At 40.7% G+C, this 25,858-nt stretch overlaps 1 protein-coding gene across 7 annotated transcripts in view; it reads right to left on the bottom strand.

The window, feature by feature from the left end:
* ZNF879 (zinc finger protein 879) overlaps nt 1–18,839 on the bottom strand; it is a 33,120-nt gene extending 14,281 nt beyond the window's left edge. For 3 of the 7 annotated variants that reach the window (XM_003404699.4, XM_064279266.1, XM_064279265.1), the window contains exons 1-4: nt 18,177–18,839; nt 16,356–16,438; nt 13,433–13,559; nt 12,890–12,985 (exon numbers count right to left, since the gene is read on the bottom strand). In XM_003404699.4, the coding sequence (XP_003404747.2) occupies nt 12,890–12,985; nt 13,433–13,559; nt 16,356–16,388 (256 nt within the window). In that variant the 5' untranslated portion in view covers nt 16,389–16,438; nt 18,177–18,839. Of the gene's footprint in view, nt 1–12,889; nt 12,987–13,432; nt 13,560–15,474; nt 15,545–16,355; nt 18,133–18,176 lie in introns of those variants that run through there. The other 4 variants (XM_064279260.1, XM_064279261.1, XM_064279263.1 and 1 more) reach the window with 4 other exon arrangements.
* Nucleotides 18,840–25,858: the final 7,019 nt, after the last annotated feature.

The raw sequence follows: 25,858 nt of genomic DNA, 5'->3' as shown, positions 1-25,858 counted from the left end.
TATTTACTAGGGACTAATGTGATCTTGTTTAATGTGATCATTAAGGTTATGTGTCAACTTGGTGCTTTGTAAAACAGCTTGGGAGATTTTTCCCCTAAGCCCTGAGGAGTAATTACCTTTTCCTTAATTCTTTGAAGATGCAACTTGAGGGACCTCCCAGAGTGCTTTCTACCCCAAAGGGTAGAAACACTCGTACAAGACATGAGTTGATTGACATCTCATGGATAACTGAGGATTGGTTGAACTCTGGTATGTTGAGGGAGACCCCCTTTTAACTGATGAGGACTGGTATATATAAAAAAATATATATAGAGGGCTGAAAAGCCAAGATCTCCAAGATCTCCTGCTTGACAGAAGTAGGGATGGAAATATGTCCTTTGGGTTCCTCCCAGGCCTGGGTTAAAAAAAAAAAAAAAAAAGCTGCATCTGAAAGAGCTGTTGGTTAAGAGCTGGGCTGATTAGCTATAAAAGCTGCAGCTGAGAGAACTGGCAGAGAAGCCAACAGAAGAGAACCTGACAGTGGAGAGGGCTGACAGCAGAGAGCAGCTAAGAGAGCTCAGCAAGCTGTTACACTAGATAGACGCTGGGCCAGTGAGCATCAGAGAGGCTGACAGCAGAGAGCCAACAGTGGAGAGGCCCGACAGCAGAGAACACCCAAGAAAGCTGAGCAAGCTGTTATACTGACTATGAGTTCGGCCAGTTAGCAGTGGAGAGAAGGATGGGAAAGAGGCTGACAGCAGGGAGCCCAATGGCAGAGAAGTCTGCCCAGCACAGGAGGGAGCCACGTGGCAGAGAAGTTGGGTTGGGGCACCCAGCTGGCAGAGAAGGCAGAGCTGCCCAGCAGAGATGCTGCACCTGCTGATCTCTGGCTGAGGGCAGTGGCGGTGGCCAAGAACCATCTTAGAGCTGTTCTGTTCCATGAGCCTTTTTGCTTTGAGAGCTAGACTGGTTGGAAATTGTCTTACACTGAAAAAGGGAGGGAAGGATGTGCTCTTCACTTTGGGGACACTTCCAGACCTTGCCCGTGTACCTTCCTGATTCTGAGCTTAAGTTGTTTCTTTTACTTCCAAGTTGATCCTGATCTCAAGTTGTAGCTTATTACTTCCCTAATAAATCACAGAACTGTGAGTATGGCCTGTGTGTTCTGTGTGGCCACTGCAACAAATTATTGAACACTGCAGAGAAGTACAGAATCCCATAGGTGGAGTGTCTGATGTCAGAAATAATGAAGACGGAAGGTGGAGATATACCTGACTTCCACCTCATAGGAGCTAGATTTGTGCTGATCCTGATTCTAATCCCTCATGAATTTAGATAATTCTTTATAGTATATTACATTCTGTTTTATTATTTCATTGCTCTCACAGCCCACTCCCTCAAGTTGTTAGTGAAATCTGAAAGAGCATTATCTGTGTGTGTGTATACATAAAATAAAATATATTGTATATTTTCTATATGCAATAGAAAAAATATCCCTGAAAAGAACAGAAAAAAAAAAAAAAAAAGCTTCAGAGCAAAGAGCCCAGTGAGTGCCAGATAACAACTTTAAAGAAAAACATACTTCTTACTACAGCCTAATGAACTGTCTGAATTTCAAGGATAAACAGGATATCCTGTAGCATTGCAGGCAGAAGGGGGAAAAAAAGACTGAAAGAAAAAAATAATAGGTTATCTACAAAGGAGATAGAATCAGACTAAAATGGGACTTTTTATTAGCAATACTCAGTACCTGAAGCCAGTGAAGCAAAGTTTGAACACTTGTGAGGGGATGAAAAAAAGGATGCCAGAATTCTGTACCCAAAACTTAATTCTCACAGGAGAGATAAAAAATTGACTCTAGGCATGCCCAAATATAGCATACATGGACCCTTCTGAAAAAAAAAAATACTCAAGAAAAGATTTCAGCCACACCAAAGAAAAAATATGAAGCAAGTTCATGAATGGAAACAACACTGAGCTGATGCAGAAAGCCCATCTCCTGTCACATGGAGAATAAATACTTGATAAACAGCCACACTGAAGAGAGAGGCAACCCTCTGATGCCAGAAATAAAAAAGGAATTCAAAGTAGAACAGAGAGTGAGATCTCATGATACAATAACCCACAGTGGTTTTAGAGACAGATCTACGTCCTTGCAGCTGGGTCTGGAACATTATTATTTTGAAATTTATTAGAAGAATGGCATAATGAATATTGCAAACTTGCCTATATTCAAGATTTTGCCACACCTGCTTTTTCTCTCTCCTATATAAAAAAAAAAAAAAAAATTTTTTTTTTTTTTTTTATATGTCTATGCATCCATGCACAGATACTTTCTCTTTTTTGCTGAACCACCGTAATACCTTGCGGACATCAGGACGTTATGCTCTTAAATACTTCAGTATGCGTATCCTAAGTATAAGAACATTCTTGTGGGTTGGAGATGTGGTTGCCAGCCCATGTAAAAATATATCTGGAACTGAGCCCCCAGCATGAAGCTTATAGCCCTGAGGAACTTACATTCTTTGAAAATGGACCTAAAAAACTGTCCACTGACCTGGGAAAGCAACAAGAAAGCTGTTTATCTAAGATATTCAGAGCCATGGTGGAAAAAAGGCACCAATTAGAAGGTGAATCCTCAAATCTGTACCATGTAAAAGTCCAGAGTCTGAATTTACACCTTCAGAGGTGTAAATTTTTATTTATTTTTCAAAGGAAAAATAAATAAAAATAAGATTCAAGGCTATTAAAACTGGTAGGACCCTGGTAAAAGTGAACAGAAAACGAGTCTATCAACACTTTCATAAATCAAGGCAAATAAGATTGTTGTAGAAATAAACAAGAATAAATAACCTTAAAGATATGCTCATAATGTTTTGTTTTGAGTTACAGATCACACAAGGACTTAGTCAACAAAGAATGAGGGTCAGCAGTCACTAAGCTGGAGTATCAATACTCCCCAAACTGGCAAAACAGGACAAAATGAAAATGGACAAAATATATTAATGTTTATGATGACTAAAGGATTAAAGGAACAGAAAAAAATGAAAAAATAGGAAGACACTTGGAAAAATGACATATTTTAAAAATGAACCAATCAAAAAATAAAAAACAAAAATTGAAGACTCAATTTACAGGTTAAACAATGTTTTAGAAACAGGTATGAGAATGAATTAGAAGAAATATCTGAAGAAAATGCCCAAAATGGAGCACAAAATATAAATAAATGACAAAGATAAAAAAGGCAGTTAGAAGACATGGAGAATAAAATGAAATGGTCAAGGCTTCAAACCAGTTCATTCCAGTTCAAACCCCTGCTGAGAGTTTATATTTCCATTTCAGATACAATGAATCAGAATCTACAGTTTAACCAGCTCCCCAGCTGATTCTTATGATAATAAATTCTGAGAACCACTGCTCTACCAGTAGTTCTCAGAATTGTTCCTAATCAGCAGCTTTGGCATCACCTGGGAACTTGTTAGAAATGCAAATTCTCAGCAGGGGTTTGAATACGAACTAACCAGTTCAAAGCCCTGGAAAAAGCTCAACTTGCCCATTAAGAGAGGCTCCAGAAGGAGAGAAGAGAATGGCAGAAGAGGTTTAGTAGTATTTTAAAAAATAATAGCTAAAATTTTCCATACTAGAAGACATGAGTCCTCAGAGTCCTGAAAAGCATGTGTAGGATAAATAAATACAAATTCACAATCAAATACATCACGGAAAAAGCACAGATCATCAAAGACAAAGAGAACATAATGGTGTAACAATCAGACTGCTAGGATGCACGTCATAACAATTACAGAACCAAAAGATTAATAGCTTCAGAGTGATGAAAGAAAATAACTATGACCCTAGAATTCAATATTCAAGAATGAGAGTAAAATGCATTTGGACAAATAAAGACTAAAAGAGCTTATCACTCATATACCCTGCCTGAAAGACCTACCAAAGGAAGAAGGAACTTCAACCCAAACGGATGAAGTAGATTGCAAAAGCAATCGTGATGACACAACTAATAAACAAAGCTACAAAAGTATCGACAATTTTGAAATTTAAGTAATTTTTGATTTTTTTTAAAAAGATAAAACTGAAATACTAGACAACAGTCACACACATACACAAAAACCTGTTGCCATCGATTTGATTCCGACTCACAGCAGCCCTACAGGACAGAGCAGAACTGCCCCACAAGGTGTCCAAGGAGCAGCTGGTGGATGTGAACTGCTGACTTTTGGTTAGCTACCATAGCACGCCATAGTGCACCACCAGGGCCCTAATATAATTTTACATTCAGTGAAATCAAATCAACACGTATTACATATTTGGTTTAAGGGCAGTTATAAACAGAGTACGAACTGAAGGTAAAATATCTAAACAATTTGAGGGCAAAGAGGAGGAATAAATAAAATTGGATCAATGGGGCAGGAAACAAAAATAAAGGTAAAAAGAGGAGTTAAATAAAAAACACCTACTAAGACTTTTAAAAAGTTGTGATACCATACATGTAAATTTAAAAAACAAAAAGCAAAATTATTATGTTGGTATTGGGAACATACATACATGGTAATGGTATAAAATCATGTTCAATAAAGATACAAGCAAACGTAAAGAACAAGGGTTACATCTCATGAAGGAAGCAAATAAGAAAATCTGTAAGTTTTTATTTTAAAAAAGTTAAGCAAAAAAGGGTAAACTGAACATTAGTTAAGTCTCAGTGATGAATACATGAGTTGTATTATTCTTTATTTTTTTTAATTTTTATTGTGCTTTAAGTGAAAGTTTACAAATCAAGTCAGTCTCTCATACGATAATTTATATACACCTTGCTATATACTCCTCCTAAATGCTCGCCCCTCCGTGAGACACAACACTCCCTCCCTCCACTCTCTTTTCATGCCAGCTTCCGACCCCCTCTGCCCTCACATCTTCCCTCCAGACAGGGGATGCCCACGTAGTCTCATGTGTCTACTTGATCCAAGAAGCTTACTCTTCACCAGTATCATTTTCCATCCCACAGACCATTCCAATCCCTGTCTGAAGAGTTGGCTTTAGGAATGGTTCCTGTCTTGGGCTAACGGAAGATCTGGGGGCCATGACCACCACAGTCCTTCTAGTCTCATTCAGACCATTAAGTCTGGTCTTTTTACAAGAATCTGTGGTCTGCATTCCACTGCTCTCCTGCTTCCTCAAGGGCTCTCTGTTGTGTTCCCTGTCAGAGCAGTCATTGGTTATAGCTGGGCACCACCTAGTTCTCCTAGTCTCAGAATGATGTAGTCTCTGGTTCATGTGGCCCTTTCTGTCTCTTGAACTCATAAGAACCTTGTGTCTTCAGTGTTCTTCATTCTCCTTTGCTCCAGGTGGGCTGACGCCAATTGATGCATCTTAGATGGCCGTTTGCTAGCGTTTAAGACCCCCGATGCCATTGTCCAAAGTGGGATGCAGAATGTTATCTTAACAAATTTTATTATGCCAATTGACTCAGATGTCCCCTGAAACCATGGTCCCCAAATCCCCGCCTCTGCTACGTGGGCCTTTGAAGGGTTCACTTTATTCAGGAGACTTCTTTGCTTTTGGTTTACTCCAGTTGTGCTGACCTCTCCTGTATTGTGTTGTCCTTCCCTGCACCTAAATTAGTTATCTACTATCTACTTACTTAGTGAAAACCCCTCTCCCTCCCTCCCCACTCTCGTAACTATCAAAGAATATCTTCTTCTCTATTTAAACTATTTCTCAAGTTCTTATAATAGCGTTCTTATACAATATTTGTCCTTTTACAAATGACTAATTTCACTCAGCAGACTGCTTTCCAGGTTTGCCATGTTATGAAATGTTTCATTGATTCATCATTGTTATTCATCACTGCATAGTATTAGTATTCCATTGTGTGAATATACCACAATTTATTTATCCATTCATCTGTTGATGGACACCTTGGTTGCTTCCATTTTTTGCTATTGTAAACAGTGCTGCAATATACATGGGTATGCATATATCTGTTCGTGTAAGGGCTCTTATTTCTCTAGGATATATTCCAAGGAGTGGGATTGCTGGATGGTATGGTGGTTCTAAGGAAGCGCCAAATCGATTTCCAAAGTGGTTATATCATTTTACATTCCCACCAGCAGTGTATAAGTGTTCCAGTCTCTCCACAACCTCTCCAACATTTATTATTTTGTGTTCTTTCGATAAATGCCAGCCTTGTTGGAATGAGATGGAATCTCATTGTAGTTTTGATTTACATTTCTCTAATGGCTAATGATCGTGAGCATTTCCTCATGTATCTGTTCACCGTCTGAATGTCTTCTTTAGTGAAGTGCCTGTTCATATCTTTTGCCCATTTTTTAATTGCATTATTTGTCTTTTTGTAGTTGAGTTTTTGCAGTATCGTAGATTTTACAAAGCAGGTGCTGATAGGAAAATGTCGTATTTAAAAACTTTTTCTCAGCCTATAGTTAATCTTTTTACCCTTTTGGTAAAGTCTTTGGATGAGCATAGGTGTTGGATTTTTAGGACCTCCCAGTTATCGTTTCTCTTCTGCACTGTTGGTAATGTTTTGTATACTGTTTATGCCATGTATTAGGGCTCCTAGCATTGTCCCTATTTCTTCATCCATGATCTTTATTGTTTTAGATCCATTTTAATTCAGTTTTTGTGCATGGTGTGAGGTATGGGTCTTGTTTCATTTTTTTGCAAATTGATATCCAGTTTTGCCAGCACCATTTGTTAAACAGACCGTCTTTCCCCATTTAACTGACTTTGGGCCTTTGTGAAATGTCAGCTGCTCATATGTGGATGGATTTATGACTGGATTCTCAATTCCGTTCTATTGGTCTATGTATCTGTTATGACTCGACGTGATGGGAAATGGGGGTTATGATATTGCCTATCTCATTTCTTATTCGGGTTATTTCCTTCCTCTCCTGCTTTTCTTTTGTCAGTTTGGCCAATGGTTTATCAATGTTGTTAATTTATTCAAACAAACAGCTTTTGGTCTTGTTAATTCTTTCAATTCTTTTTCTATTTAATTCTGCTCTAATTTTTACTATTTGCTTTCTCCTAGTGCCTTAGCGTTTCTTTCATTGCTCTCTATTTTTTCAAGTTGGAGGGATAATTATTTGATTTTGGCCCTTTCTTCTTTTTGGATCTGTGCATTTATTGATATAAATTGACCTATGAGCACTGCTTTCGCTGTGTCCCAAAGGCTCTGATAGAAGTTTTTACATTCTCACTGGATTCTATGAATTTCTTTATTCCATCCTTTTTTTTTTTTTTTTTCAGTGCTATCGAGTCGTTTCTGACTCATAGCGACCCTATGCGACGCCCCATAGGGTTTCCGAGGAGCGCCTGGCAGACTTGAACTGCCGACCATTTGGTTAGCAGCCATAGCACTTAGCCGATGCCTTTTATAACCCAGTCTTTTTTTGAGCAGGGTATTATTCAGTTTCCAAGTGTTTGACTTCTTTTCCCTGCTTTTTCTGTTATTGATTTCTACTTTTATGGCCTCATGGTCAGAGAAGATGATTTGTAATATCTCAATGTTTTGGATTCTGCCAAGGCTTGCTTTATGATCTAATATGTGGTCTATTCTAGAAAATATTCCATGTACACTAGAAAACAAAGTATACTTGGCTGCCATTGTGTGGAGTGTTCTGTATGTGTCCATATGGTCAAGTTGGTTGACTGTGGCATTTAGATTTTCCGTGTCTTTATTAAGCTTCTTTCTGGATGTCCTGTCCTTCACCAAAAGGGTATGTTGAAGTCTCCTACTATTATTGTGGAGCTGTCTATCTCATTTTTCAATGCTGTTAGACCTTGTTTTATGTATCTTGCAGCCCTGTCATTGGGCGCATAAATATTTAATATGGTAATATCCTCCTGGTATACTATCCCTTTGAACATTAAATAGTGTCCTTCCTTATCCTTTATGGTGGATTTAACTTTAATGTCTATTTTGTCAGAAATTAATATTGCCACTCCTGTTCTTTTGTGATTGTTGTTTGCTTCATATATTTTTCCCATCCTTTGAGTTTTAGTTTGTGTTTCTAAGTCTAAGGTGTGTCTCTTCTAGGCAGCAGATAGACGGGTCGTTTTTTAATCCATTCTGCCACTCTCTGTCTCTTTATTGGTGCATTTAGTGCATTTACATTGAGTGTAATTATGGATAGGTATGAGTTCAGTGCTATCATTTTGACGTCTTTTTTTGTGTGCTGTAGACAGTTTCTTTTTCCCACTAATTTTTTTGTGCTGAGTGATTTATCTTTATATATCGCATTTTCCTCTTATTTGCTGCTGTTGATTTTGTTTATGCCCAGTCTCTATTTTTTTCTTGTATTTTATTTTGATGAGTAGGATAGTTAGTCTCCTTTGTGGTTACCTTAATATCTACCCCTATTTTGCTAACTTTAAACCTAACTTTTATTTCTTTATATCGCCTTGTCTTCCTCTCCATTTGAAAGATCTAAGACTACATTTCTTAGTCCCTCTTTCTTGTTATAATGTTGTCTCATTTTACATAATAACATCGCTGTTTCCCTGTTTTGAGCGTCTTTTTATCTTGATTTATTTTTGTGATTTCCCTGTCTGGGCTGACATCTGATTGCTCTGTCCAGTGTTCTAGTCTTGGGTTGATACCTGATATTATGATTTTCTACCAAAGAACTCCCTTTAATATTTCTTGTAGTTTTGATTTGTTTTTTACGAATTCTTGAAGCTTCTGTTTATCTGAAAATGTCCTAATTTCACCTTCATATTTGATAGACAGTTTTGCTGGATATATGATTCTTGGCTGGCAAATTTTTTTCCTTCAATGCTTTATATAAGTCATCCCATTGTCTTCTTGCCTGCATGGCTTCTGCCGAGTAGTCCAAGCTTATTCTTATTGACTCTGCTTCGTAGGTGACTTGCCATTTATCCCTAGCTGCTCTTAAAATTCTCTTTATCTTTGGTTTTGGCAAGTTTGATCATAATATGTCTTAGTGACTTTTTAAAATCTACATTATGGGAGTTTGATGAGCATCTTGGATAGATATCTTCTGATCTTTCACGATATCAGGGAAGTTTTCTACCAATAAATCTTCAACAATTGTCTCTATATTTTCTGTTCTCTCTCCCTGTTCTGGTACTCCAGTCACTCGTAGGTTATTTCTCTTGATAGAGTCCCACAAGATTCTTTAAGGTTTCTTCATTTTTTTAAATTCTTATCTGATTTTCCTTCAAACACATTGGTGCCAAGTGCTTTATCTTCAAGATCACAAATTCTGCCTTCCACTTGCTCAATTCTGCTCCTCTTTCTACTGAGTTATCTAATTCTGTAATTTTATTGTTAATCTTCTGAATTTCTGATTGCTGTCTCTCTATTGATTCTTGAAGCTTATTAAATTTTTCATTATGTTCTTGAATAACTTTTTTAATTTCTTTAAGTCTTTTATCTGTGTGTTCCTTGGCTTCTTCTGTGTATTGCCTGATGCCTTCCTGATGTCTTGAAGGGTTCAGTATATTAATGTTTTGTATTCTGCATCTGGAAATTCCAGGAAGGCACTTTCATCTAGAAGATCCCTTGATTCTTGTTTTGAGAGCTTGTTGAAGCGATCATGGTCTGTTTCTTTGTGTGATTTGATATTAACTGTCGTTTCCGAGCCATCTATGAGTTATTGTGTTTTTATGTTTGTTTACTGCATCCTAGCTTCTTGCTTTGTTTTGTTTTGTTATGCCCAAATGGGTTGCTTGAGAGAGCTAGCTCAATTATTTTCGCCTTTGATGCTCTGGCTTCTGGTCACCAGATGGTTAGAGCTGTTATCTGGTATATCAGTCTAGGAGTCCCTTCACTTTTCTTGTATGAATTCAGCTCAGGCGTCCAGATAGCTGATCATCAAATGTGTGGTACAGGCTCTGTCCTACAGTCTTAGAGGCGCAGGGGTGATTGTTGTAGGTACCGGTATCTGATTGCAGCAGGGGTCACACTCTGAACAAGGCAGGGGGCTGAGAATTATCCCTCAAGTTACTGTTCAGGAAGTGCGTCCATCTTCCCTAGAACGTACAGGTGTGTGGGTTCTACAGACGGACCATGGGCACCCAATGCTTTTGGCTGTAATGACTGGGAGATACCAGTTTTCTTTGGACCCCTGTCACAGGTGGTTGGTGACCTGAGTGGAGCCACCAGTCCTTAGGTCCCTGATGTGGGTAGGTGAGGATCCTGTTTAATACACAAAGTGGTGTCAATCATCAAACAGCCACCTCTCCACCACACAGCTGAAACAGTTGCAGTCTGCCAACAAGAGTGTATTCTCCTGAAACAGGCCCACACAGGCCCACACAGTGGGGAAAGGTATTCAAAGTCCACAGTCTGTTTATGCCTGGACAGGAGCCGCTTTTGTTTGGAGCTCCCCAGGTTAGTGGAGCTCGCAAATTATCTTTTCCCCAGGTTGCAAATTTATTCCTTCTCCAAGGCTGGGAGAATGGCTCCAGGTGCTCAGCAGGGCCTATCTCAGGCCCAGGGAAATCAACAGCCTCTGAAGCCGGCTTGGGGGTGGAGGGTGCGGTAAAATATACGCGAGTACTTAGCTTTTGATGAGCGCACAATTATTCTCTGGTTCCAGAGGTGTGAGTAGGCTGTGCGGCTGGCTGCTTCTCCCTGAGGAAACTGCAGCCGAACGTTGCCACCAGCCCGAAACAGCTGCTACTGGGAACAGTTCCTGAGGGATCCCGGCGATTCAGGTCCAGCAACTCTTCTCTGCTTCTGAACCAGCGCTCCCACCCCCTGCCACTCAGGCCATTTTCTAACTTTGTCTTTCATGTTCAGGGCTCCTAGCTTGTCATAAATATAATCGTTTCACTCGTTTTTGCAGGTCTTTGTTGTAAGAGGGATCGCCGGAAGTGTCTGGCTATTCTGCCTTCTTGGCCCCTCCTGTATTCTTTTATTTTTAATGTTAAAATATTTCATAATAAAAATTAGAATACAAAAATATTATCGATTGCGTGTGTGTGTGTGTGTAGTAGTAGTAGTAATAGTAATAGTAGTAGTAGCGGTTCAGTGGTAAGAGAGTGGTAGAATTTTTTCCTTCCATTCAGAAGGCATGGGTTTGATTCCCGGCCAATGCACCTCATGTGCAGCCACTATCCATCTATCAGTGGAGGCTGTATGTTGCTGTGATGCCGAACAGGTGTCAGTAGGGCTTCTATACCAACACGGACTAGGGAGACAGACCTGGTAATCTACTTCTGAATGTTAGTCAGTGAAAACACTATGGATCACGACAGTCCAATTTGGAATATTATGGGAGTGGCACAGGACCAGGCAGCGTTTTATGTTGTACGTAGGGTCACAATGAGTCAGGGGCCAACTTGATGGCACCTAACAACAACAACATGTGTTTGTGTGCATTTATATGAATATATGTGTGTTTGTGTATATCTATTTTCAAAAAACATGTAGTAAATATATACCCAAGTCATGTCACTGGATACCTCTGGTGAGGAGCAAATGGAACTGAGAAGAGTGGAAACAGGGGACTTTAATTTTATCTGTCCTTTTTATTTAAAAAGAATTTTTTTGCTTTAGATTTTATCATTTTTTAACTTTGAGCCTTGGGTCCATTGATATTGATTATTGTTGATAGTCTTCTGATTTTTTTTTAAACTTTCAAAAAAATCTAATCCATCTGATTTTAAGAGAGATAGAGAAAGAAAAATTTAAGGGAGAGGAAGATGTGATATATAAAAAACCTAGTGAACAACTGAGCAGTAAAGCATAAAATGAAATTTAAATTATTTTAGCTTGTTTAGCTATAGTAGTCAGCTTGAAGGAGGGGTGGCAGTAGGGTAGATGGATTGGGTGGTGGAGACAAAATAGGAAGCAGTGCAGTTATACTAAAAAAAAAAAAAAAAAAACTCATTGCTGTAGAGTAGATTCCGCCTCACAGCAATCCTATAGGACAGAGTTAGAAATGCCCCATAGGGTTTCCAAGGAGAACTTGCTAGCCTTTAACTGCCGACCTTTTGGTTAGCAGCTGAGCTCTTAACTACTATGCCACCAGGGTTTCCATAGTATGCTAAAATAAAAAAGGCTTGCCTTTTTTGAGAGAGGAGAAGAGTTACTGATACTGATTAATTCTTGACATTGCCTTAAAAAACAAATTAAATGTCAAAAATTTTAGGGTACACAATAGAGAAAAATTAGGATAAAAGGATAGAAGACAAAGAAAATCCAATCATAATAAATAGAAAACAAAAAAAAGACAGCGATAAGAACAAATACAAGAACGATTACAATGAATCCAAATGGGTTCAATATCCACATTAAAATTTAAACAATTGCATTTTTAAAATTAAATATCCTGCTCTATGATGTTTAGAAGAAAAAATGCTAAAATACATTGTCGGAAAATCTGAAAATTAAGCAAATGGACAAAGATATAGCATGCAAATAATAAAAAAAAGAACACGAAAGAAAAAAGACAGTGTGGCAACGTGAATAGCAGACAACAAAGCCAAAGTCAAAGCCCAATATGGAACAATGAGGGATGTTTTATGCTGATTAAAAAGTAGTTCAAGCCACTAAAGGCACATAATTTAAGAAAATGATCAAGCCAGTCAAAGCAAGAAAAAAAAAATGGAAGATATGAGAATCACAAACCTTTACCCATTATACACTGCACTACATGTTCTGCACTGAAGTCACAGGAGAAAGTTGACTAAGGTGCACCCATATTAGGAGAAATCAACTCTCCCCCTGAATCTGATGGACCAAGTAATTAAAGAGGTAGACCGAGAGAGATGCTCTTTCCAGCACTTTCCACCTGGCTGGCACATCAAGGAAGCTCCTGCCAGTGTCTCCTGAGTGCAGCCACCTCACTGACCAACGCCCAGGCCATCAGAATGCACTACGCCCACTTCCCATTGCTCTGTCACTCACCTTGACAGGCACCTTGAGGAACTCCTTTGTCCACCATCCAGGGGTCTTCCCCTTGCTGTAACTGGGAAATGACCTTTGGTTTGGAAAACGGAATCCCTGTTCACGTACAAGAAAAAGAAACTGAATGCAGGCTGCAGACATGAGCAGCCATCCTGCCCTCAGATCAGCCCCGGAATATCGGTGCAGAGAAATAGTCCAAGGATGCAGAGAGGTGTGTTCTGAGAGGGGCTTAAAACCGGGCACCTGGGGGATGGTCGGGAGGTGCTCCTGGACAGAAAGTTAGGATTCTGGCTGTGCACCCCTCTATGCTGGAGACCCCTGGGAGGTCCAGGAGACAGAACTGGAGGAGCAGGAGACAGGAAAAGCACAGTAAAGATGCCCACTGCCAACTCTACCAAGCCGAGACCCACCCCAGCAACTGAGGAGAACAGCAACTGGCACTCTGAGTCCACCTGCAGATGAGCCTGGCCAAGCCCCTCCTCCTTGGAGAGGGCACTAGGATGTTCCCACGGCACATTCTGCCTCACAAGGAAAGCTCCTTACCCAGTGAGACCAGGTTGCTGTAGTTCTCCAGCATCACTTCCCGGTACAGGGCCCTCTGAGCAGTGTCCAGCTGTCCCCACTCCTCCTGGCTGAAGAATACGGCCACATCCCTGAACATCACAAACTCCTGTAATGACAAACCCATTCCTCTTCACCAAAGGCCATCGCCACAGTGAGATGCAACCCTGTCATAACTCAGGGTTCTGAGTGTTTCAGGTCAAGTATTTCCTGACAATCTCTCAGTTAACTGGGTGCACATTTATCACATACCCACTGTTGAGTGAACCGCTGTGGCCTCAGAAAGTTTAAACTCACAGCCAGATGAAGCAACCACCCGAAACTATTAAACAAAACCAGAATGAGAGAAGCACAGAACTTTAGACTTGGAAGTGTACAATCACCTAGACCAAACTTATTTTATAGATGAGACCATGAGAATCAGGTTTTAGGAGGCTCCAGAATACCACTCAGGGAGGAGGAGGTGGGAGGAGGTGCCTGGGAGAAAGACCAGTCAGCCTTGTCATCACCTTAGGCAACCTCTGTGCCCTGGGGAAGAAGACACTGACATTCACAGTAAGGAGAGGCTCTGAGAATGCCCCAGACTTGGCCTTGTCAGGAGAGGGTAGACAGTGGTGGGCTGTATATCCTCTCGACAAGACCCAGCTGAGAAGGTGGCAGTCAGGATGCTCCCGCTCCCTCCAGGAAGCCTTTTACTTCTCTCCTGTCTCGCTGGACCACAAGCCACCTCTTTTAAACTAGTAGCTCCTTTTCTTTCTTATTAAGGATCATTGTGTTAAAAAAAAAAAAAAAATTGGAAAGACCAATAAACGCAAGAAATGTCAATCTAACTTCTACCACCAGAAACAAACCTTGTTAACTTTTTGCTGTATGTTCTTTTAGACTTTTCACGTGCAAATATTAAATACTGTACTTAGACAAAAATAAAATCATATTACACAGACAACCACCTCTCATTCAACATTTTTTAATTGCTGCCCAATATTTTATTGTATGGATGAACCAGTTTAACTGATCTTCTACTGATGGACCTTTAGGTTATTTTGACTTTTTCACTACTCAAAAAAATGATGGGCTGAATGTCCCTGTACATCATCAGACAAAAGTACAAAGTGTATTTCCTTAGGGTACATTTCTAGAGGTATATCATTCCCAAGGTTGTTACAGTTAGCTGCTATCACGTTGGCCCCAACTCATGGCGACCCCATTCGTAACAGAACAAAACGCTGCCTGGTCCTGGCACCATCCTCATGACTGGTTGCAGATCAGACTGTTACGATTCATATAGGGTTTTCGATGGCTGATTTCCAGAAGTAGATTGCCAGGCCCTTCTTCCTAGTCCATCTTAGTCTGGAAACTCTGCTGAACGTGCTCAGCATCATAGCAACACTCAAGTCTCCACTAATAGGTGGTGGCTGCACATGAGGTACATCAGCCAGAAACTGAACCCAGGTCTCATGCACAGAAGGCAGCAATTCTACAACTGAACCACCACTGCCTCAAGGTTAAAACCAAACCAAACTCCTTGCTGTTGAGTTGATTTCTGGCTTTGTCAACCCCATGTGTTACAGAATAGAACTGCTCTATAGGGTTTTCCTGGCTATAATCTTTATGGAAGAAAATCGTCAGTGGCACTGCTGGGTGAGTTCCAACTGCCAAACTTTCAGTTAACAGTTGAGAGTAAACTGTTTGCACCATCCAGGGGCCCATCCCCATAAACCCAGAGGGAGGTCACAAGGCCAGGGATATTCCCCGACCTATCAAAGACAGAGAGTAAATGCCATGAAAGAGCAGGGTAGGAAGGGGAAAAAATCACTTCCCACCTCAGGGAAGGCTCTCCTCCCCAAATCTGTCCCTTGGAACCACTACCCAGGCTGGGACTTGTGGATGGTCTCTGTTCACCACCTCTATGAGCCTGTCCTCAGTGTAAGCTGGAAATCACTCCACTGCGAGGGAGTCTTCCCAGACCACACCAGCTGGCACTGAGGTCTTAGATCTTCCTAGAAAATCCCCTGGACCCTTACCATGTATTCCCTTACACTGATGGTCCTCAGTTCCTGGAGGGCAGAGATGGTGCCTTTCTTCTTTGTATCCCTGGTGTCACAAAGAAATTATATGACTCTTCCATGTCTTTGCCCTCCACAGGGCAAAAGAACACCTAAGATTCCTGACCCTAACAAACCTCCGGGTGTGGCAGTGAGCAAGGGTTCAAAGCCATTTTAATTCCTGTTCAACAAGTACTTAACTGGGTGGAGAATTCACAATGAGACTACCCATGAGGCAAGGGAAATGCCTTCCTTCAAGAGTTCCTCACCTCCCCCCTCCCCCGACCGAGTACAACTAGATGGTGTCCAGCTACCACCAATGACCGCTCTGACAGGGATTACAACAGAGGGTCCCACAGAGCTGGTGAAAAATGTACAACAAAATTCTAACTCACAAAAAAAGACCAGACTTACTAGCCTGACAGACTGGAAAAATTGCCAAAGTATAGTCCCCGGACACCCTTTTAGCTCAGTAATGAAGTCATTCCTGAGGTCTACACTCCATCCAAAGTTTAGACAGACCCATGAAACAAAATGAGACTAAAGGGGCACACTAGCCCAGGGACAAGGACTAGAAGGCAGGAGTGGACAGGAAAGCTGGTAATTGGGAACCCAAGGTCAAGAAAGGAGTGTTGACATGTCGTGGGGTTGTTAACCAATGTCATAAAACAATATGTGTACTAACTGTGTAATGAGAAGCTAGCTTGTTCTGTAAACCTTCATCTAAAGTTCAATGAAAAAAAAAAAGTTTCTCACCCACCAAGCCCTCTAGTCCCTCCATGGACTTCACAACAGTGGACGGAAACATATTCACCACCTCTGAACCCAGAAGGCAATTCAAGAAAGAAGCCTCCACTCACCTGTGCCTGGGCTGGCAGCAACCTTGTGGCCATTTCTCCCTCCCCCTGGCCCTCTTGGAGAAGGGCAGAGTGCTAAGAGTCACCTGGAATGGAGAAAGAAGCTGTGAGGCCTCTCTGCCTGCACTCCCATCCTCATCAGGCCGGACCAGGTTCGAAATCTCCACTCACTGCACACCTGGCAGAGAGGGAAGCCAGAGAGAATCTGATGCAGCCCAGGCACTCAAGGATGTGAACACCAAAACCAAAGGCGTATGCGGCAAGCACACCTCTAGTCACAGGGCCGGTGACCTTTGATTTAAGAAATAATATTGGAGTCATTATTCCCTATCCTTGAGCAAAGAAAATGTGACCCAGCTGAAGGTGGGCCCACAAGGACTCACAAGGACATATCAACTGGGCCCTGAGATAAAGACAATAGATGGGACAATCTTAGAAATTATCTTTTACGGAAGAAAAATATCCTTTAGGGAACTTTTCACATAAAGCCAATCAAACAGAACAAAAAAGACTTTCCACTCTTACCTCTCTTTCTATTAACATTTAGTGAATAGAAAATTTTTTGGACCAATGAAGACCCTCCTAACTGTGGGTTACTGAAACCTGCACCAATGATCGTTAAGAAAAACGATTCAAAATGTAAGATCACAGTTCCTAGCCAATCTGTTAAAAGGTGAAGCTTTCAATAGTTTTGCGCATTTGCAGTGTTAATATATACTGATGACTCTGTAATGTTCTCTGGACTCAGGCAGACATGGCCGTGGCAGCATGCTTGTCCATTTTCCCGTTCTTGTTTATTCTGTAATATTTCCTTGGATTTGGGCAGACACTAGCTCTGGCTGCATGTTTGTCCACTTCCCACTTTTGCCTTTTTGAATATATGCCAAATAAAACTTTCTTTTTGTTTTACTAAACTTTGTGACGTTTCTTCCCCTACAACACTTTCCAGCCAGCTGTTTGTGAACAAAGATTGTGACCATCTGATTGCATTAACAGAGTAAAGGACATAGCCACGTGGGATTAAAGGAGATGCTAAATTAGTGAGATATGACACACATGTTCCATACATATGCATTTGGTATTTCTACATGAAAATCACCATATGAAGAATTGGTGTCCTTTTTCAAGGACCCAACCCACTGCAGCCAACCCTAAACTCTTTTCTTCCTAATGGAAGTTTTGTTTCCTTTATGAAAAAAAGAGTTCTCCGAGTTGCTTACACGTAAAAGAAGCATTACCTACTCCCAATCTCTCCCTCCCAAAAAACGCGGCTGAAAAGGAATATAGTATCATTAGCCAGAAGTGACTTGAAATTTTAGAGAAAAGAGAACTAACTTAGCAAGCGGGCAAAATTACTCCAAAGAAAACAGCTAAATCACTTTCGGATTCACTCTAGGAAAACACTGCCAAACAAGTTAGGCTGCCAAAAATGAATAAAAACAAAGTTTAAACTGGGGGGAGGGGTGAGCGAACAAACCCTAAAAGCCAAAAACCGCCCCAGGGTTCAAGAACCCTGAAATAAGCCAGAGTTCTATCCGATCTACTTGTTGGGGCCCATCCCCCAGGAACCTGATCAGAGCTGAGGGTCCAGGGATCTGGCGGCGGCAGCTCCCTTTTCTGGTTTCCATGGGGGACTCCCCAGGCAATGCCCCCACCCGGGTCGCGTCCACCTGCCCAGGCCGCAGGGGCGCGGGGATTCGGCGGGACTCGCGCAGCGGCCAGCCGTCTGCACTCGACTCCGCCGTAGGAGCGGCACGTCCCGGTCCCGCCATCCCCACCAGCCTGGACCTGGGCCCGCCGCGGTGGGGATGCGGAGGTACTGACCGTACTTGAGAGGATCGTTTAACACCTTGGGCCAGTACAATAGCCACCACCGCCTCCAGGCCGCCCGGCGCAAGTGCGCCTGTACACTGCAGAACCACCGGGTCCCACGGCTGACCTGCAAGTCTTGTACTTTCGGACTGCATTTCCCAGGAATCGCTGCGGCAAGTACCTCCATGGAGTCCGAGAAGAGCCAAATCAAGGAAGGCTAGAGAAAGCGGTGTTAACGGGAGTAGAGGCGAGCTGAGACCGTGTCTTTTTTCCTCCTCTTGTGCACACATTTTTTTTCATAATTATAGTAACTAGGAGAAAAGAGAAAAGCGAATGTTGTTTTTTGTTTGTTGTGCCGTCCATTCGGTTTCGACTCATACCGACCCTATCTGTGTACAACACAAAGAAACACTGCCGGGTCTTGGGCCAGCCTCACAATACCTACTATGTTTGAGTCCATTGTTGAAACCGCTGTATCAATCCATCTCACTGAGGGTCTTCCTCTTTTTCCCTGACCCTCGGACTTGTGGAGTATTATGTCCTTCTCCAGGGACTGGTCGCTCCTGATAACATATCCCAAGCACATGAGACAAAGTCTCTCCGTCTTTGCTTCCAAGATACAAATGCACTCTGGCGGCACTTCTTCCATCACAGATTTGTTCCTTCTTCTGGCAGTCCATGGAATATTAAATATTCTTCGCCAACATCATAACTGAAATGCATCAATTCTTCTTTGGTCTTCCTTATTCATTGTCCAGCTTTCGAATGCTTGTGATGTAATTAAAAATATCATTGTTTAGGTCGGGGGCTATGAGTTGAACCCATTCGACGGCAGTGGTTTTGGGTTAGGTGCACTTATTTCTCAAAGTGACATCTTTACTTTTTAACAAGTTAAAGAGGTCTTTTGCTGTAGAATTGACCAGTACAATAAGTTGTTTGATTTCTTGACTGTTGCTTCCATGGGTATTGATTTTGGATCCAAGTAAAACAAAATCCATGACAACTTCAAACTTTCCTCAGTTTATTATGATGTTGCTTATTGGTTGAATTGTGAGGATTTTTGTTTTATTTATGTTGAGATGTTATCCATACAGAAGGCTGTAGTCTTTGATCTTCGTTAGTAAGTACTTCAAGCCCTCTTCACTTTCAGCAAGCAAGATTGTATAATCCACATATCGCAGGTTATTACTGAGTCTCCAATCCTGATACCATGTTCTTCTCAGATTATTTGCTAAATTTTTGCTCAGCATACAGATTGAACAAATACGGTGAAAGGATACAACACTGAGGCACACCATTCCTGATTTTAAACCACACAGTACCCTCCTGTTTTCCAAAGACTGCCTCTTGGTCTATGTACAGGTTCCTCACAGGCACAATTAAGTATTCTGGAATTCCCACTCTTGGCAATATTACCCATAATTTGTTATGATCCACGCAGTCGAATGCCTTCCCATAGGCAATAAAACATACGTAAACATCTTTCTAGTATTCTCTGCTTTCAGCCACGATCCATCTGACATCAGCAATGATATCCCTGTTCCATGTCCTCTTCTGAATCCAGCTTAAATTTCTGTCAATTCCTTTTCGAAGTACTGCTACAATCACTTTTGAATTATCGTCAGCAAAGTTTTACTTGTGTGTGATATTAATGATATCGTTTGATAATTTCCGCATTCTGTTGGATCACCTTTCTTTGGAATAGGCACAAATATAGAACTCTTCCCGTTGGTTGGCTGTCTTCCAGATTTCTTGGCATAGATGAGTGAGTGCTTCCAACATTGCTTTCATTTGTTGAAACATCTCAACTGGTATTCCGTCAGTTCTCGGAGCCTTGTTTTTCGCCAACGGCTTCCATGCACCTTAGACTTTTTCCTTCAGTACCATGGGTTCTTGATCATACGCAGCCTACTAAAACAGCTGAACGTCTATCAATTCCTTTTGGTACAGTGACTCTGTGTGTTCCTTCCACCTTCTTTTGATGTTTCCCGCATTGTTCAGTATTTTGCCTATAGAATCCTTCAAAATTTTAACTCGAGGCTTGAATTTTTTCTTCAGTTTTTCAGCTTGAGAAATGCCTAGCATGTTCTTCCCTTTTAGTTTTCTTTTTTAAACTCTATATCTTTGTACATTTCATTATAATATTTTACTTTGTCTTCTTGAGCTGCCCTTTGAAATCTTCTCTTCAGCTCTTTTACTTCATCATTTCTTCCATTCACTTTAGCTACTAGACATTCAAGAGCAAGTTTCAGAGTCTCTTCTGACATCCATTTTGGTCTTTTCTTTCTTTCCTGTCTTTTTAATGACCTTTTGCACTCTTCATGTATGATGTCCTTGATGTCATCCCACAATTCCTCTAGTCTTTGGTCATTAGTGTTCAATGCATCAAATCTGTTCTTGAGATGAGATGGTCTCTAAATTCAGGTAGGATACACTCAAGTTCATATTTTGGCTCTTGCGGACTTGCTGTAATTTTCTTCAACTTCAGCTTGAACTTACATATGAGCAATTGATGGTCTGTTGCACAGTCGTCCCCTAGCCTTGTTCTGACTGTGGATATTGAGCTTCTCCATAGTGTCTTTCCACAGATATAGTTGATTTGATTCCTGTGTATTCCAGCCAGTGAGGTCCACGTGTATAGTCACCGTTTATATTGCTGGAAAAAGGTATTTGTAATGAATAAGTCATCGGTCTTGCAAAATAACATCGTGTGATCTCCGTGTCTTTTCCGTTACCACGGCCATATTTTCCAACTACCAATCCTTTTTCTTTGTTTCCAACTTTCACATTCCAATTACCAGTAATTATCAATGCATTTTGATTGAGTGTTTGATCAATTTCAGACTGCAAAAGTTTGTAAAAATCTTCAATTTCTTCATCTTTGGTGTTAGTGGTCAGTGTGTAAATTTGAATAGTCGTACTAACTGGTCTTCCTTGTAGGTATAGGGATATTATCGCTGACAGTGTTGTACTTCAGTATAGATCTTGAAACGTTCTTTTTGACAATGAATGTGATGCCATTCCTCTTCAATTTGTCATTCTCAGCATAATAGACCATATAATTGTCCAATTAGAAATGGCCAATGCCCGTGCCTTTCAGCTCATTAATGCCTCAGTCTTTATTTCTTCCATTCGATTTTTTGACAACTTCTAATTTTCCTAGATTCATACTTCATACATTCCATGTTCTGATTATTAATGAATATTTGCAACTGTTTCTTCTCATTTTGAGTCATGCTGCATGAGCAAAAGATGGTCCCGGAAGTTTTAATCCATCCACTTCATTAGGGTTAATGAGGAGGCAGCTTTTCTCCAGTTGTATTTTGAGTGATTTCCAATCTGAGGACTTATCTTCTGGCACTGTATCACACAATTAAAAAAAAAAATTGCCATCAAGTTGATTTTGACTCATAGCAACCCTACAGGACAGAGTAGAACTGCCCCATAGTGTTTCCAAGGAGCACCTGGTGGATTTGAACTGCCAACCTTTTGGTTAGTGGCCAAACTCTTAACCACTGTACCACCAGGGATTCCATATCAGACAGTGTTCCCCTGCTAGTTATAAGGTTTTCACTGACATATATATATATATACATATCCCAGAAAACAAAAATTATATATATATACGCCTCCTTTTTGAATATTGGATTCTTTTTTTTAATTTTTTTTATTGTACTTTAGACAAAAGTTTACAGAACTAGTTTCTCATTAAACAATTATTACATTGTTTTGTGACATTGGTTGCCAAACCAAGACATGTCAACATTCTCCCTCCTCAACCTTGGGTTCCCTATTACCAGCTTTCCTGTCCCCTCCTGCCTTCTTATCTTTGCCTCTGGGATGGTGTGCTCATTTAGTCTTGTTTTGTTTTATGGACCTGTTTAGTCTTTGCCTGAAGCATGAACCTCTGGAGTGACTACAGCACTGAGCTCAAAGGGTGTCCGGGGACCATACTCTCAGGCTTTCTCCAGTCTCTGTCAGACTAGTAAGTCTGGTCTTTTTTTGTGAGTTAGAATTTTGTTCTACATTTCTCTCCAGCTCTGTCCAGGACCCTCTATTGTGATCCCTGTCACAGCAGTCAATGGTGATAACTGGGTACCATCTAGTTGTGCTGGATTCAGTCTCGTGGAGGCCATGGTAGTTATAGTCCATTAGTCCTTTGGACTAATCTTTTCCTTGTGTCTTTCGTTTTCTTCATTCTCCCTTGCTCCAGACAGGGTGAGATTAGTGGAGTATCTTAGATGGCTGCTCACAAGCTTTTAAGACCCCAGACACTACTCACCAAAGAAGAATGTAGAACATTTTCTTTATAAGCTATGTTATGCCAGTTGAGCTAGATGTTCCCCGAGACCATAGTCCCCACAGCAATCAGCCCAATAATTTGGTCCCTCGGGGAGTTTGGATGTTATCTATGGAGCGTCCATGATGTTGCCTTGGGCAAGTTGTGCTGGCTCCCCGAGTAACTGAGCAATTTTTTTAGAAGTAGATTGCCAGGTCCTTCTTCCTAGACTGTCTTAGTCTGGAAGCTCTGCTGCTGGTATTTGAAATACTGGTTGTATAGCTTCCAGCTTCATAGCAACACACAAGCCACCACAGTACTACAAACTGACAGATTAGTCGTATGTCTTAGTTATCTAGCGCTGCTATAACAGAAACTACCACAAGTGGATGGCTTTAACAAAGAGACATCCATTTTCTCACAAGCTAGTAGGCTAGAAGTTCAAATCCCACTCCAAGGGAAGGCTTTTTCTCTCTGTTGGCTCTGGAGGAAGGTCCTTGTCATCAATATTCCCCTGGACTAGGAGCTTTTCAGTGCAGGTACCTTGAGTCCAAAGGACGTGCTATTCTCCTGGCTCTTGTTTCTTGGTGGTATGAAGTCCCTATGTCTCTCTGCTTGCTTTGCTCTATTATATCTCAGAAGAGATTGAATTAAGACACAACCTAATGTTGTACACTGAGTCTTGCTTCATTAACATAACTGCCACTAATCACATCTCGTCCACATCATAGAGACAGGATTTACAAGACACAGGAATATTGCATCAGATAACAAAATGGTGGACAATCACACAATACTGGGAATCATGGCCTAGCCAAGTTGACACACATCTTTTGGGGGACGCAACTCAGTCCATGACATGGGGGAAGCCGTGTTTCTCAGCATGAACACCTAGCACTTCTCCTCATCTCATGTACCCATTTTTTCATAAATAATAAAATATGTATAATTATTGTATGTAATAACAATGATAAATAATAATTACAAATAAAAGAGAAAAGTGAATATGTATTTAAGAATATGGAAGACTAGCCCTGATGGCACAATGGTTAAGCACTAGGCTGCTAACTGAAAAGTTGGTTGTTGGAACCCACCCAGTGGCTCAGCATGAGAAAGACTTAGCAATCTGCTCCCACAAAGATTACAGCCTAGGAAACTTAATGTGGCAGTTCTACTGTGTCTCATGGGGTTTCTATGAGTCACAATTGACTTGATGATGCCTAAAACAATAGCCACTCACTGCGGATTATTCCTGGATGATGAGATAGAAATATTACAATCTATATTCAAATTTTTTAATTAAAAAATACATTTCTGAATTTTGTAATCTATAAAAGATATGTTTTTAATTGCCACTCACATCGAATAAAAACGAAAGCATAAACCAAGTCTTTTCCTGTTCATGACACGCATTATTTCTTTCAAAATAGCTGTTAATCTTAAAGACTGCTGTTGTAGAGAAAAACTTAAAAGCTGTTTCAAGTTGATACAGAGAGGTTTATCAAGAGTTTAAAACAATTGCAATTGGAGAACTACTTAGCCCATCGAAAATGGAACCAAGTAGTCCCTGGGGAGTTACGTTACACAAGTATTCTTATGGTATAAAAAGAGAAACCAAACCATAAGGAGGGCAATCACAGGAAAATCAATGAATATTATAATAATCACACTCTGATTGGTTAAAAAAATTGTTACTGATTATTAATAGCATAGTTAGTGATTACAGATGGTTTCACAGGATGCTTAGATCATGGTCACAAGAAGCTTACATGTATTTTCTTTGCCTGGCTTGCAAAAATATCTTGTTGGCAACAGCACCCAGATAGCACTCTTCCTGAGTGTGTGTATTTTGAGGGGTGAAGGTGATCACCTGGTTAAAACCACTTGGGGCATATGGTTTCACATCCTGCTTTTGACCACTGAAGAAAAACATGTTTTTCTCAAATAACATAGCTGTTAGTCTAGAAATCCAGATTAAAATTAGATAGCATGGTCACCATATTATGCCTCTGTCTCACTGACTGCAGTGAAAGTTTTATTTTCCTGAGACACTGCCTTCCATATTGAATATAATCTCCCTCATAACTGCATCCTCAGTGACCAGCACTGTACATAGTAAATACCATGTGCTCAATAAGTGTTGAATAAACATATATCGTTGTTGTTGTTAGGTGCCGTTGAGTTGGCTCAGACTCATAACGACCATGCATAAAACAGAACAAAACATGGTCCTGTGCCGTCCTCACAATCATTGTTATGTTTGAGCCCACTGTTGCAGCCACTGTGTCAATCCGTCTCGTTGAGGGTCTTCCTCTATCTCGCTGGCCCTCTGCTTTACCAAACGTGATGTCCTTATCCAAAGTACAAGAGAGGATGTCTTAACCATCCTCGCTTCCAAGGAGCACTTTAGCTGTATTTGTTCCAAGACAGATTTGTTTCTTCTTCTGGCAGTCCATGGTATGTTCAATATTCTTCACCAACACCATAATTCAAAGGCATCAATTCTTCTTTGATCTTCCTTATTCATTGTCCAGCTTTCGCATGTACATGAGGTGATTGGAAATATCATGGCTTGGGTCAAGCAAAACTTAGTCTTCAAAGTGACACCTTTGCTTTTTTTAACACTTTGAAGAGGTCTTTCGCAACAAGTTTGCCCAATGCAATTGGTCGTTTGATTTCCTGAATGCTGCTTCCCAGGATGTTAATTGTGGATCGATTAAAATGAAATCCTTCACAATGCCAATCTTTTCTGCATGTATCATGATGTTGCTTATTGATTCAGTTGTGAAGTTTTTTTTTTTTTTATGTTGAGGAGTAATCTATACAGAAGGCTGTGGTCTTTGATCTTCAAGAGTAAGTACTTCAAGTCCTCTTTGCTTTCAGCAAGCAAGATTGTGTCAGCTGCATATCACGGTCGTTAATGAGTCTTCTTCAAATTCTAACACCATATTCTTCTTCATATACTCCAGCTTCTGAGATTATTTCCTCAGCATACAGATTGAATAAGTATGGTGAAGGGCTGCAACCCTGACACACACCTTTCTTGATTTTAAACAATGCAGTATCCCCTTCCTGTGTTTGAATGGCTGCCTCTTGGTCTATGTACAGGTTCCACATGAGCACAACTGAGTGTTCTAGAATCCCCATTCTTCACAATATAATCCATACTTTGTTATGATACTTACAGTCAAATGCCCTTGCAGAGTCAATAAAACACAAGTAAACATCTTTCTGTTGTTCTCTGCTTTCAGGCAAGATCCATCTGACATCAGCAATGATATCCCTCATTCCATATTCTCTGCTAAATCTGGCTTGAATTTCAGGCAGCTCCCTGTTGATGAACTGCTGCAACCACTTTTCAACAATCTTCAGCAAAATTTTACTTGTGTGTGATATTAATGATATTGTTTGATAA

The sequence above is a fragment of the Loxodonta africana genome, chromosome 2, assembly GCF_030014295.1.
Source record: "Loxodonta africana isolate mLoxAfr1 chromosome 2, mLoxAfr1.hap2, whole genome shotgun sequence".
Lineage (NCBI taxonomy): Eukaryota > Metazoa > Chordata > Mammalia > Proboscidea > Elephantidae > Loxodonta > Loxodonta africana.
The sequence above is the reverse complement of the archived record's forward strand: the minus strand, read 5'-3'. Positions and strand labels throughout refer to the sequence as shown.